This window comes from Ptychodera flava, chromosome 20 (assembly GCF_041260155.1).
Source record: "Ptychodera flava strain L36383 chromosome 20, AS_Pfla_20210202, whole genome shotgun sequence".
In the NCBI taxonomy this organism is placed as follows: domain Eukaryota; kingdom Metazoa; phylum Hemichordata; class Enteropneusta; family Ptychoderidae; genus Ptychodera; species Ptychodera flava.
Window position 1 is genome coordinate 13812193 of NC_091947.1, and position 14493 is coordinate 13826685.

The 14493-nt window shown below is 36.3% G+C and overlaps 1 protein-coding gene across 2 annotated transcripts in view; it reads right to left on the bottom strand.

The window, feature by feature from the left end:
* Nucleotides 1-1352: 1352 nt before the first annotated feature.
* The window catches only part of LOC139120096 (enolase-phosphatase E1-like), a 61075-nt gene continuing 47934 nt past the window's right edge, over nucleotides 1353-14493 (bottom strand). The window contains exons 3-7 of one of the 2 annotated variants that reach the window (XM_070684184.1): nucleotides 13455-13676; nucleotides 12710-12899; nucleotides 8782-8975; nucleotides 8254-8455; nucleotides 1353-5825 (exon numbers count right to left, since the gene is read on the bottom strand). In XM_070684184.1, coding sequence (XP_070540285.1) covers nucleotides 5113-5825; nucleotides 8254-8455; nucleotides 8782-8975; nucleotides 12710-12899; nucleotides 13455-13676 — 1521 coding nt within the window. In that variant the 3' untranslated portion in view covers nucleotides 1353-5112. Of the gene's footprint in view, nucleotides 5832-8253; nucleotides 8456-8781; nucleotides 8976-12709; nucleotides 12900-13454; nucleotides 13677-14493 lie in introns of both variants that reach the window. The other variant, XM_070684183.1, reaches the window with a different exon arrangement.

Sequence of the window (14493 nt, forward strand, 5' to 3'; positions counted from 1 at the left end):
TTTTGTTACATTTATGGGCGATATTACATTTATGGGTGCATTTTATTACAATTGTGGTTGATATTACATTTGTGGAGAATATTACATTTGTGGAGGTTACAGAAGCAATGCAACACGTATAGAGATACATTCAATCAGATCAGCAGCTGTCGATCACCGATACAGCATCATGAAGTACTGTGCACCGCTGAACCTGTGTAATAGTTTGGTGGCGCTACCGCATCGAGAAATAGTATACCCCAGAACGATGACTCGCTGCTCAGACAGCAAACCATATGCAAGTTTTACATAAAGAGCTAGTAGCTGTAATTTTGGCGATTTCCTCCTCAATCCTTGTTTTATGTCAATTTTTGTTTATTTTTCTACTCCCCAAATCATGTTGAGATAGTATTTAGCTTGCCACCTTGGCTTCTACATGTAAAGACTGCATTAATATTGTTGACAAATGAATTCTGTCCGGACTTAAGCTCAAATGTCAATGATAACAGTGCACTTGACACTTATGCGCACGCCGTGTTGAAGAGCTAAATGATGGGTGTTTCAACATGCTTTGAGGAGTAGAACAAGAGCTTTCTGTTGAAATACCAACCAAACATAGTGAAAAATCATCAACAGTTCCAGCTAGCCCTTTGAAGTTATTTGAGAACTGACTTCCAATACAAACAGTAATACTTTTGCAATTTGCCAGGATAAAACGTACACAGAGAAATGAAATTCTCTGTAATAAAGACATGTCTTTGAGCTAAAAATATCACAACACCACCGGCTGGCTGCTTGACTCAAATGCAATTAGTCACATTAACACACACGCAGATTTTAAAGTACAGTAAGCTTTATCGTTTTGCTATCTGCTTGCCAAAACAGAACCAGCCAATCTTTGAAAGAGATGCTTTTGAATCCCGTTTTTGAAAATGTCAGTTGATTTTTTTCAGTGTTTGTGTGCTCGCTCTAGCGGCCATTTTTTATTACATGACTTGCAAGTCGAACATTATTTAATCGATAAAATCCAAGTTAAGCGTTCATCTCCAACAGTCAAAAAATGTTCTGGTTACACTTTGGTAAGCATTTTTACGTTTCTTGTGTTTTCAAACCATCTTAAAAATGAAAAAAAGATACAGCTAGCGGGCCTTTAAAGCTCCATTGTTTTTGCTTTGTCTGCAGAGTCCATTTCCTCCTACTTACAAAATCAAGTTCAAATGCTGGATGTAGGCATTGCCAACTGTTGCTATCTCAGAACTCTCAGAGAGGCAAGCATTGATTGCACGATGAGGGCGCTGCACATGCATCTGGAAGTGGTCCTGCTTCACACATAACCACACAAACTGAGAATAACGACAACATTGCGTGAGGTGTCTAGTGACTACCTTGTGGATTTTATTGGATAATAGCAGCTGTGTTTACATGGAGAAATCGCTACTTTGTCGCAAATTAAATACAAAACAAAGTAAAAAAGGCAATGAGTGCCCTACGCGGTGACAGAGTGATCAACAAACCATTTACCAGAATGTACGAGAAGTATGTCAAAAACTGAAAATACTCAGGACTAGTTTCAACACGCCTTTTTAAAAAAGTGAAAAATTCGTCAGGTGCTTAAAAAAGTCATGAAAGATGCAGTGTCTGAAAATTGCAGTTTTGGAAAAGAATGACAAGATTCTAGTACTGTTGATGTGTTCAGAAAGCGATGCAACTTGGCACAGTATATTACTTTGTAAAAGCAGTTGCTACAGCTTGCATGGTGGGCTCAGGTGTGTACTCCAATGTGTCTGCTGCTTTACATGGCAGTCCTACACCAAGGTTTAACCTTCACACCACAATACTTTGGTAGAATCCTATAGTTTTCAATAGGACAGGTTGATGCATTTACTAGGAATAGGGATGTAAAGGTTTTACGAAACAGCTGTTGTTTTGCACATACAAAGCAACCCAGTTATTGATACCATACATAGATCACTGGTGGAGGGGATGTGATTGGGTAGAGTTGATCAGCACACACATTTTCATCTTCACTCAATGCATTAATATATGCCTGCATTTCCACAGTCATTTGTTGAAATTCCCGATGAATGAGTTTGCAGAGACCTTCCTGAACTCATGCACAGCTATAACAACAAGACATTCACAGGTGCCATTTTTAAGTTATGGTGAAAAGTAGATACAATCTGTTTCTACACAATGTTGAGGTGACATAAAAAAGAAATCACAAATCTTTTTCCGGGTGAGAAATTACAATTATGCTGCGCAACTTGAATATTGTGGTAAACTACAGCCACACTCAGCAGTCTACATTAGTACAAAATATTCCAAATCAAAGAATAATAGTTTAATATAAAATTACAGTTCTGAGTAAACCCCCTCCCAGCTAAGGTCGATAGACTGTAGAATATCTATTGGTCTGTCTTCCCAGCTTGGTCTAAGTGAATGGTGGATGACAATGATGGAATGGGTGAATTTATTTTTTTTTTGAAATGGGAGAAAAGATGCTAGATGGGATGGAAAACACAAACAAATTTACACATGAATGATGTGAGGTCAGGAAACACATCTTGTGGAGAGGGCCACCCTGGTTTCAAAGATGACAAAAACCACAGCTCGATGGATGAGTCAAGACGTGGCAACATTCTCCGAAACTGGATGTGTGGTTCCAGTCTAGTAACAAAAAATGCACTTGGAAAATTCCTCATAAAATATACATAGGATCTACAGGAGCAACTATTGCTACGGAAGGAAGGTGGAAAAAGTACGGAATTGACTGGGCAAAACAGCGACTGAGAAACCTGCTTTCTATATCATTCTGAAAGACAAATTGGCAATTTTGAAAACCATGGTTCATTTGACAAGATCATATTTTGCATTTGTTATGATTACAAATTTCCACATTCATTTGCCTAGCCTGCAGAGTTGTCCAACTTGGTGTGGGGAAGTTTGTCTCGCAATAAAAAAGTTACAAAATGACTGAACACTATCGATGAATAGTAGTCAAATCAAGAGCTGCAGAATGTAATAGATCCAATAAAACAATATTCTGATTTCCATATCACGTAAAGGAAAGTTTGTTTTAATACACTTCGATCAATTTGAGCAATCCTCTTTGAAGGGATTTCAATTAAAAAAGAAGACGTCTTTCAGATTTCGATTAAGGAAGCATGGATGTATGGCTGTTGTAGGCGGGAATAACACACAATCTTAATCTACTGCTGACTTTGTTATGGAATCTGCACAGGGGAGTCTAAATCTACTGCTAACTCTATCAACGTCAGCTCTGTACAGGTCTTTGATCTGCCACTTAGCAAGAAAAAAGCACCGAGCCATGAGTCTCATGGTACACACATTTCTCTATGCCAGTCCAGCTACCCAAGCCCATCTGGCAAGAGAGAAACAAACAACATGCAAGTGGCAACGATGCACAGTTTGTTGGGAGTAAAAATCTGTACTACAAACTGACAATGTGATTTTCAGAAAATGAGAATGCTACCTAAGATAGCCCCCAGTCATCTTTTCTTGGGCAAAATACGCCAAGAGTAATTTTCGCTACCTCTATATCACAGTAATGTAAACTTGAACATCAGATTTCAACACAAAAACAAAAAACTGTTGTTGAAATGTCACATCCCATGTTTATACCATGCACAGCTAAATCATTTTTTTCTTCATTAGATCTTAAAGATCATTAATAAGAATAACTTGACAGAATATAATAATACGACAAATAATTATTACAGTGAGCACATAGTGACAAAACAATGAAAATACGACAAATGCCCAATCAAAATCCAATGAGTTGAAAAAAACCATGAAATCTACGAAAAATAATGAAATGAACACCTACATCACACATTTGAAAGGAAATTGAATCCCAGTGGTTTGAACAGTAATTTTTGAAAAGTACTAATAGCAAACAATCGAACTGGACTATTTAGAGCGCCCTCACAGTTTAATATTGAGAAGGGCTTTTGTTTTTCTCAAGGTAAAATTCATTCATACCCTTTAGAACAAACAACAGTTGCACATCTCAACAGTTTGACGACCCTTAAAAACTATTACTTATACCATACAGTGTTATAATCTTCAGTTAATAAATTTTACATTAAAAATCTAATTTACTGAATTGCTTGTTAGAATTACTGTTCATTACTAGTATTGGTTAAAAAATAGTGTTGCTAGCCATGAAAATTCACGTCACATTTTTAAATAGTCGCCAACCATATTGTATCACAAGAACTGTACCAAATTACAAAAAAATTAGTATTTCTAATGAAATTGATCTTTGTCTATCTAGTTGTGTGTATGTTACAAAAAAAATTGTGTGAGTTGTGTATGTGTATGAGTGTGGTTTAAACCAATGTACATTCACCATACATTGGTTTTACAGCATCAACTAATTTCAAGCGTTTCACTGAAATCAAACACTTGGCTTTCATGTTTTCAGATTTTTTTTTCACTTTTTTTCCTTCAAAAGTGATAAATATACTGACAATATGGGAAAATACCCAATAAGATAACTACATATTTATATATTAAAATTCCTAAAAACCATGTGTCTTATGAATTCAAAGCAGTAAGACCACAGATTGACCCCATTACTGCAAAAGGTTTTAAACTTACATATTATGGCAATATGGCTTAAAATACATTGAACAGAAATTCAAAGCCTTAAGAAAAGCAAAGTCTAAAATACTTGAGATTTACAAACTCCCCCACTCTACTAAAATGAGCATGAAATTTTAATTGACACTTTTTGAATTTTGAATTTCATTCTTTTGAACAGGCTACAGACTTTACAAAATCAGCGTATTTTCCACTTAAATTCTACACATCATTAATCTTTGTCATACCATGGCTTTTTTTTGTTATTCTGAACCTTCACATACAGACATACTTTCTTTCAGGACAGACACATAACACTGACTGATGACGAGCTCTGCTTCAATGGTTACTTAATTTTTTTTCGTGTCTACAAGGCACAACCTAGCTAGAGTTAAATTTGACACTCCAGTTCAAAAACTAAAATTTGAATATCCCCCTTTCAAGTGAGTGTGTCTGATCCATCATAAAGACAATTAGGAGGACCAAACCACTTTTCTGCAGAAAACAGGGGTGGGTGAATGGGTTGAATCACTTCCTCAAGAAATCAATACCAGCCTTGACACATTTCCCTGTGACGACATCGAGGGCGCTCACTTTGATTTCCGTGTCTCCGAACTGCATGCTGATTTGAATCTCTCTGCGTCTGGGCATTTGCATATACGTGGAGTCAGACATGTCAATGTGAAGAGTTCCGCATTTCTTGATACCTTCGTCGGTGATGAACATGGCTCGTTGCTTGTCGGTACAATAGATATTAATTACCGTAGACTTTTGATTGGGTTTGGCTGGGGTGTAACTACGAGTTACCGTTTCCCCGACCGCGATAGGCTGATCTGCGATGACAAACTCATCGAATATATCAGTACACCAACTAACCCCGTCTTTTTCGATTAGCTTCGCTTCCGGGTGCTTGCCCTGGACGAACTTGTTGAGCACACCAACACCGTACGTTAACGGTGATCGCCTGACCCTCACGACATTCGGATCGATGCCGTACAGGACAGCGCCTTTCAGTATCGTGAGACCGACGTCCTGGGGGATGATGACTCGAACGTTGTCGCTGAACGCCCTCCTGACTTCATCCTGAAGCAGCGGCGACTCGGCGAACCCGCCGACCAGGAAGAGGTAATTGATGTTGTCCAGGCCTGGTTTCTTGAGCACCACCTCGATCTCGCCACAGATGTGGTGTAGCGTCGGCGTGAACAGCGTCCGCATGGCCTCCGGCGTGAACCTCAGCATACCTGGAACTCAAGATGCAAATTAGAAGAGAATCCACACTAATCAAAACCAATCAGTTCCCAGTTGATATTAACATCCGTGGTACATTAACATTACACAATGTCATGGTTCAGAGGAGGAATCAGGCTAGTTACCACAAAACCAATTACAAAGTGAACCTCATTAAATTTTAATTTTTCCTTTCTCGTATTTGTCTTGAAATCACCGTAAAACATACAAACGCTCAAGTGCGCTCTAACACTTCCCAATTTTGAACAATATTGTAGGTGTATTGCAATTTTTTTACTACAGTGCTTGGTTCCTCAGCGAATTCATGAGGAGATCTTTACATTAATTTCAACTTTTTTGGATGAAATTTCATTTCAAGATTGCTAACAAACAGTGTATTCCATCTTTGGTTTCCATCATTGAGTTGCAGACGCAAGCAAATTGTATAAATGTGCTGCCTTAACTATGCATGTAAGTTTTTTAACAGAAACCACCCCCTTCAAACCTCTTGCACTGATGAAATACTCCAAATGCGCATTTGATTGCCAGACAGGCTGTAAGTCAACTGGGTGTGGTTAATGTTGATCCGGTTTGTGCAAAAGTTAAAGAGACGTGAAGTTTGTGCAGTTTTACTGTATTGGGTTGTTTGATCAAGAGAAGTGTACCGGTGGAGACAGTAAAATATTGTTTGCAGAGAAGAGATATGCATCTGGTAACTGAGAATTCAGAAGTAAAATTACAATTTTTTAAAAGTAACAGCAAGAGAATGGAATATTACAGATGTTACATGTACTGATGTTTCAAGAGGTGGTCTGTGAGAGTGCTACCATTAGCAATGGTGGCTGTGAAAAGACTCATTATTCTGACTTCTAACAAAGTCACTGTCTGATTTACATGTCTTAAAAATCAGCAAGTATACCTGCAAGTAGAGTCAGTGTTTTAAGTCTTGATTTCTCAAGATTTAATGCTTCTTAGAAGGGTAAAGTTATTCACCCTGGAAAACATAAATTTATGCTGAAGGCTCCAATTTTGCAAAAAGACTGCATCATCATCGCAGAGGTTGTTTTACAGAAAAGTACGAATTTTATGCTATTTGACTGCCTTTTCCTCGTTTAATCCTGCAATCCTAGGAAATGTATAGAACTATGCATTGAATACAAATTTCAAAGAATGCTAAATTTTCCTGTACGGTACTTTTGGATTATTTATAGATGTGACTGAACTTTGACCTTTGACCTCCGAACCAGAGAAATTCGAACAAAATACTGAAATCTTCCTGTACAAAGGTAATACTCACAGAATAATTCTAGAAAAGTCATATCGTTTGCTTGAGGATTAAAAATTAGGCTCCTGAAGTGATAATGAATCATGATATATGAACAATATTTATGATGAAAAATGAAAAAAGTATGGTGACCTGAAGTGAAGATGGTGCAGCATGAATTCAGCAGGGTAAATGTGAACTTTGAGATGATTAAAATTGTTAAAATGCTTACACCAGTGCACGACGCACATTTTACATGAAATATTAGCATAAGGTGCCAATTCCTCAAGATGACAGAAACCAAAGGAAAACAGCATGACTGGATAACAGGGACAAAAAAGATATCGATGAAATAAAATCTACCGTGTTAGTACCAACTGGGAACGATAGGAAAAAGAAAAGCAGAAATGAAGTACTTCTCCTGTCAGGCTTGGAAGATCATTGTCCACTCGGAAATGAAGAGGCAGGTGGGATATGGAACAGCATAAAGCAGAAAAAATAGATAATAAAAAAAGAATACACACAATGTTATGAAAGTAATGACAGACAATGGAAGAAATATCAACATCCTTGGGAATGGATAATATAGAAGCTTCATTATGTTGCCTGCACCTTGTTTTTTTGTCAAGTATTTATTGTTTGCATGATGTGAAAGTCTGAAAATAAAGCAGTAATGGTATTTTTAAGTATAAAATAAGCAAAGGTATTGTTGGTAAATGTGTTTACACTGTACGTAAAACAAGCCCTTCGCTGATCTGCTGTAGTCTACCCCAACATAACTGCGGTGATGAAGAAAATGGCAATTGTTTGAATAGAGTAGTACAGAAATTCAAAACAGGTGCATAACAATGCAATTTATACACAGCTATATAATTAGACCAACACTTTGACAAATCTTCACAAATTTGAAATCCCACAAAACTTAAGTCAAGATCCCAATTTACAAACTGAGAATTTCTTTGTCATGTATTTCGAACTATATTAGAGAAAATGGAATTTCGGAAAACTAATATCATTTCAATTTGACAGCTTTGGATAACATCTTATGATAGAATATCTAGAATTTGTGTGTCTAAAATAAGCTTGATCTTGTACATATAATCTGATGCACTTTTATTGCATGAAAGGCGTTCCCCTCAAAAAAGACATTAAGTTGATAATTGTGGATTTCCACTTACCTTGTGAGGACCACTTGATGTCCTTTTTGCTGTATTTCTTTACAGCATTCTCCACGGTGCTTGTCTTGGTGTATTTTTTGTAGTAGTCGATGAATGAGAATGGTAGCGATACGTTGAGGGGGTTGTTCTTCCAGGGACTGGCGTTTCGTTTTCTGGCTTCAAACGCTATCATCAGGTCTACCCAACCTGCTGGTCTTTTCATCTGTCAAGTTCAATGTCAGAGTTAAAAATTTTTTTCATTTGTCAAGTTCAATGTCAAAGTTAAAAAAATTTCTTATCTGCAGTTATAGGTCTAACCCTGTCAAGACAATGGTTTAACCCAAGTCCATTGTTATCAATGGGGAGTAAAACCCTGTGTACAGGGAATTGGGGGTACTCAGGCTAAGTCTGGCCAGCGAAATCCTCCTGTCAATATAAATATCAGTTGAAAGTTTCAACACCCTACAACATGGAAATTTTTCTGCCCTTTCTCCATACAGTTATAAGGTAAGAATTTGAAGTGGTTCATTTTTTTTGAAAATGTCTTACCTTGAATTCGTCGATGTAATCTGCTGTGAATATGTCTATCAAGACTTGTTCAAATGCATGGTCTATGCTCACTGACCCATATTCACCACCGGCAGCCTTGTGTAGTTCCTTCAAGGTTCCCAGGTGTTCTTCAAGTTCATGCACCGTGATGTCCACTGTACCACCCCCACAGTCAACAACCATGTACTTGGTACCTAATTGCAATACAAATATGACAGTTCAAGCAATATTTTTTTCAAATTTTTAGATTTGTTCTCTGGAGATCACAAGCAATATTTTTTTCAATTTTCTAGAAGATTTGTTCAGTGGAGATCACCATCTGTATAGTAAGGTGGATTGTTACTTATCAATTCGCTATGAAATTAAATAATGAAATCCAAAAAGTGAAATCACTGACATCAAATCATTGTAGTTGTAACGTAACTCTCTTGAAACATGCAACGCCCTCAGAGGTGAATAATTATAAAAATGTTTACGATCATAAACAGAAATAAAGGTACTTGCTAGCATGAATACTGTATAAATATTACGTATATATTGCCATAATATTCATGATCAAGTAATATGATAAAGTAATTGCATCTCCGTTGGAGATATTTCCAACATTTTACAATACCTTTTTGATCTACCACTTCCAGGGCTATTGTCAAGCTTGTGGCATACATAAGGTTTTCACTAGCTTATATTTATGAAAACAAAAAATTTATTTTCCCCATAGAGTTAATCAAGGACCTAAGCCGTTTTGAATTTCAAATGTGGGCAAATGTTGGGAAATTGTTTCTCTGGTACTAATTCTTGAACACTGACCCCCTAATTTTTATTCTTTATTTTGAAAGGCAATGGTTAAAAGTTTCCTTTTGAAAAGTTTGAGCTAAAGTTTAACTCTCAATTTCAAGGCGTTTACTGCTGTAATATGTGTTTTGAAATTTGAGTGGAATTCCAAGCATTCCACCTTCTTTGTTTTAAATACAAAAGTCTAGTATAGTATTTATATTTCAATATGTCAATAATGAAGAAAAATTTGGTAAGTTTACTGAAGTTGACAAAGTTTTCATTGTTGACTGTTCTGGAAACAAATGTTTCTTTTTTCTGATTGTGGAGGATGGATACGATGATTTTGTTTGCGATAAAAACAGCGTACATCTCACATACCGCAATTTGGTTTGAAATAAAAATAGTGACAACATCACTGTTCGCTCCCATATAGTTATCAAAACAAGTCAACAATTGTATGAAACATGGACATACATACATACTGACATACACAGACTGGCACAGAGTGATGACATTGACCCCAAGTGTGCCTTGGCCCATGGAGAGTGATAAAGATGTAACAAACAGCTGAATGTAATGATAAAATAGTTAAGTATAGGCCTATACAGGCACTGCGAGTGAATATGTAACAGCAATTTGATTAGTTTCTTTTCCTTTTCTACTTCTGTGATAATCTTTAAGACAATCAATCTGTAAGGCAGTATAAGTATTGACAAATATTACAAGCACACAGTAAACTGTTCTTGATTTTTCATTTACAATATTTGACATAGACTGAAATACATAACATGCAACCAATGTTTACACTTTGCCCATACACCAGATACATGGAGAAATTTCAACATACAATCATCAACTCAGAAACTCTACAGGGAAAAGTAAACATTGTTTTCTTCCAGAACAGCTGGTGCATCATCCACATCTGGAACAACTTACAAACTTAACCAATTACACAAGGATGATGACACAAGAGATAAAGTTAAACTGTGGTGAACTTGACTATTCCTTTCAAATCCTTACCTAACTTGACATCTTAAACTAAAATACACTGCATGGTTAATTGTGCACAAAAATACATCAGGGTGGACCATTTGATAAGGGATGGTGTCTGGTTGATCGATGAGGTACATTATCTTTTTTATCCGATCCATTGTACATTCTTTTTTCCCCACTCTCCCACCTTTTCTTTTTGTCAAACCTTCTGTGGCTGAATTTTTATATTGGCATTTGTTTGGAATTTTTTCAAAATCTGCCAGGATTTTTTTACCGCATTTCAACACCAAATACAGTTTACCATATCAAATGCTTACTAAATCACCACATTATATACTCTTAGCTCCAGTAGGTATAAAATTACCAAAAAAAATCTTAAAAATACAAAATGAAAGATATCCCAGTAAAACTGAAAGTTTCACAAAGTTGCCCCAAAAATTCAAAATTCCGGATTTCAACTTAATTTCAATATATCTTATTAACAAAAACCCTAAGAACCTGTTTACTAAATATCAAAGCAATCAGACTAGTAAATTTTGAGAAACAAATTTTTTGACCAAAAATGAGAAAAATTGCCCCCCAAAATACAAAATTGCAGATTTCATCCTAATTTTGAATATATCTAATTTTAACATAAACCCTAGGAACCTGTACACTAGATATCAAAGCTACCGGATCAGAAGTTTTAGGAGAAAAATTTTTCACCAAAAAAGGGAAAAAATTGCCCCCAAAATAAAAAAAATACCGCAATTATACGGTGTCGCTCAAATTTGATCAGAATTGGTACATACCAGTATGGGTACCAAAGATCAACAATAAATGTTGTTTCTATCTGTTCAGTGCAGGAAAATTCTACGTTGATGTTATGACAATGATTTCTGCACAGTACAACCAGAAAAACAACAAGAAATATTTAAACCAGAAAAACAAGAATGACAAAAGTAATTAAGGTCTGAAACTTTAGGTACTGGAGAACTTTAGCAACATGCATAGCAGAAAGGCAGCTAGCCCCCCTTACTTTGACCATAGACGGTCTTCCTCCCCTCTACTGACGGTCTTCCTCCCCTCTACTGTCTATGGTTTGAGCAGGTCTGTTAATATGTAACAGTTCATAAACAATGACAGGACGTGACTCAAGTCAGGGGAGTAAGCCTGTTTCAAGCCTGTTTCAGAATTTCGCTTTTTCTTACCTCATTTGCACATTTTTGACACTGATGTGTTCATTTGAACAAATTCACATCTCAACCCTTACATCTACCTGTACACCAAATACTGAGACGGTAGCTTTGGCGGTATGGGAGCCTTTGTGCGTGACGGACATACATCCGCACATACCCACAAATATACAGACGCCACTTAGACTCATCATATAAGCTCTTTTTGGTATTTATATACAAAACCAAATATGAGCTAAAAATTGCCAGTTTCAACATACCTTCAATACATTATATTGAGATTAATCTTAGATACCTGTATACCAAATATCAAAGCTATCAAATCAGTAGTTTTTGGATAAAATTTTTTTTTATCAAAAATTGGGAAAATTGCCCCAAAATTACAAATATGACAATATCAATACAATTTGTACAAGCATGACTGAGGTCATCCTGAGGAACATGAATATTAGGTTTCATAGCAATCAGACGAGTGATTTCAGAGAACAAGATTTTTTGACTAAAAACGGAAAAAATACCCTTAAAAATACAAACATGCAAATTTCATCCCAATTTTTGCACACATAATTTAGAATACCTAAAGAAATCTGCATACCAAGTTTCAACCAAATCTGACCAATGCTTACTGAGTTTTAGCCATTTGTAGGATTTTTCCTCTTTTTCCCCTCATTTGCATATTTTTGGCACTGACATGTTCATTTGAACAAATTCACATCTCCACCCCTAGGTGCACCTGTACACCAAATACTAAGACAGTAGGTGCTACGGTTTAGGAGTTTTTGATGTGGACGGACATACATACATACATACATACATACATACATACATACGTACGTACATACATACATACAGACGACATTTTTCCACCTTATACGAATACCTCCCATTTGCATATACACATATGCATATATATGGGAGCTAAAAACAGCATACGTCTCTCATACAATGATTTGGTTTGCAATAAAAACAGTGTACATCTAACATACCATGCATGAAGTCTACATTGATAGGTCCACTAGACAATCTGCACCCAGTCCTGTATCGGCTGAATCGGTTGTTGTCGTCTGGGTCCGGGATGATCTCGTGTAATCTCATTTTGCGGATATAAATCGAGGCAGCCTCTGGTTCTAAAGCAATCAGTAGTTGTTCAGGATGTGCCTTGGAGCTTATTCCGGCCTGGAATTAGACAGAAGATATTAATGTGGACAAAATCTTTGTGTCAAAAAGTGAGATGAGCTCATTACCAGTTTAAAAATACATAATATACATGTGTATGTTCTGATCAGGTGTGAGTGCTATGTATTCTTGTACGAGTAGTTTTCAGAAAGTGCAGGACAAAATTGTTGTCAATGTTTCTGTCATGACTGTATCATTTTAGAGATCTCTTATCAGGACCTTGGAACATACTGACAGAATGGACAACAAAATATACCTTGACTTTAGCCCAATATGAAAAGACAAGATGCATAATGAGAGTGATGATAAAATTTCTGGCAAATGCTTTGACGTTATGACAAATTGAAAGGAAAAAGTTTAAGATTTTCACTTTCAAGGCACTTACTACTCAAAATATCAAAATCATTAATTTCAATAATCTTATGCAAGAATGTTATTTTTCTTTGATGAGTACGGAACAGCCATTTAGTGTATTTGAAAATTGTGCAATATTATGCAGTACTTATAAAGACTGTATCTGACCTTTCACCTTATTATGCTAATCTGACAATTCACCTTGTATGCAGCTTCTCTCATAAACTGCTTTGCAGGTTGTCTCCAGATGGCCGGCACTGTGATCACCCATCTGATGTCTTCGTTCTTGATTTTCTCTTCTGATTGGTCGTTCAGCTCCTGAAGAGCGTGTTCTTTGAAAAATTTGAGAGCGTATGCAAATATCTCAATGGCTGGTAGTTTCTTGCCGTTCACTGCTGTCAGTTCAGTTTTGCTATCCAGATCCTGAGGGAAAGATTCAATGTAATCATTAACACTTCCAGCTCTGTAATTTTTTCCCGCCAAAATTTTGGTGCAACATTTTTACCAACTTTTATGAATTTTTCTGTAATATTGTGAAAATTTTGGACCAAATGGACATCATGCTTCATTGGCTATAATTTTTTATAAACTTTTGACAAAAATTTAAAAAACTGACATGGGTATATTTATAACAGGGACAAAAATTGACTTTGGTGCTCGAAGGGCTAAAGGGCCAGTAATGCTAACATTTGATGATTTTTTATTACTTTTATTTTGTATGGCCTTTGCAAATTCTTATTCTACTCTAAGAGGAATGTTGAGGAACCAATTATTTCTCTTGTCAACATAGCGTATATTGTGTAACATGCACTGTTATTGTATAGTACTACAGTACTAAATAGTACTATAAATTACCCACAATTCCTCTCATTTGGGTGACCACTGAAGATTTTCTGACCCTTAATTTAAAATACTGCCATGCTTTCCTGCAAACCATTCTATACTGTTGACAATACAACACTTTGAGAATTTATGAAAATTGCTATCTCCTTGCTTCCACAAGCGCAATTTTCCTTCCCAGTAAAAGAAAACACTGCTTTAATATTTTAAGAATTCATCAAACTTGTATCTAGGAGTATCCCTATGCATAAGGGCTACGTTCAAGCATGGTCACTCAAACTTTATTCAGAAATCTCTGATGGTAAAAATCAATGTGAATCTGGAATACTTCTGGTACTGTGATTGCTCTAACACTTTCAAAAATGTACAGTATGAGACGCAATCAATGGTATTAGGCCCT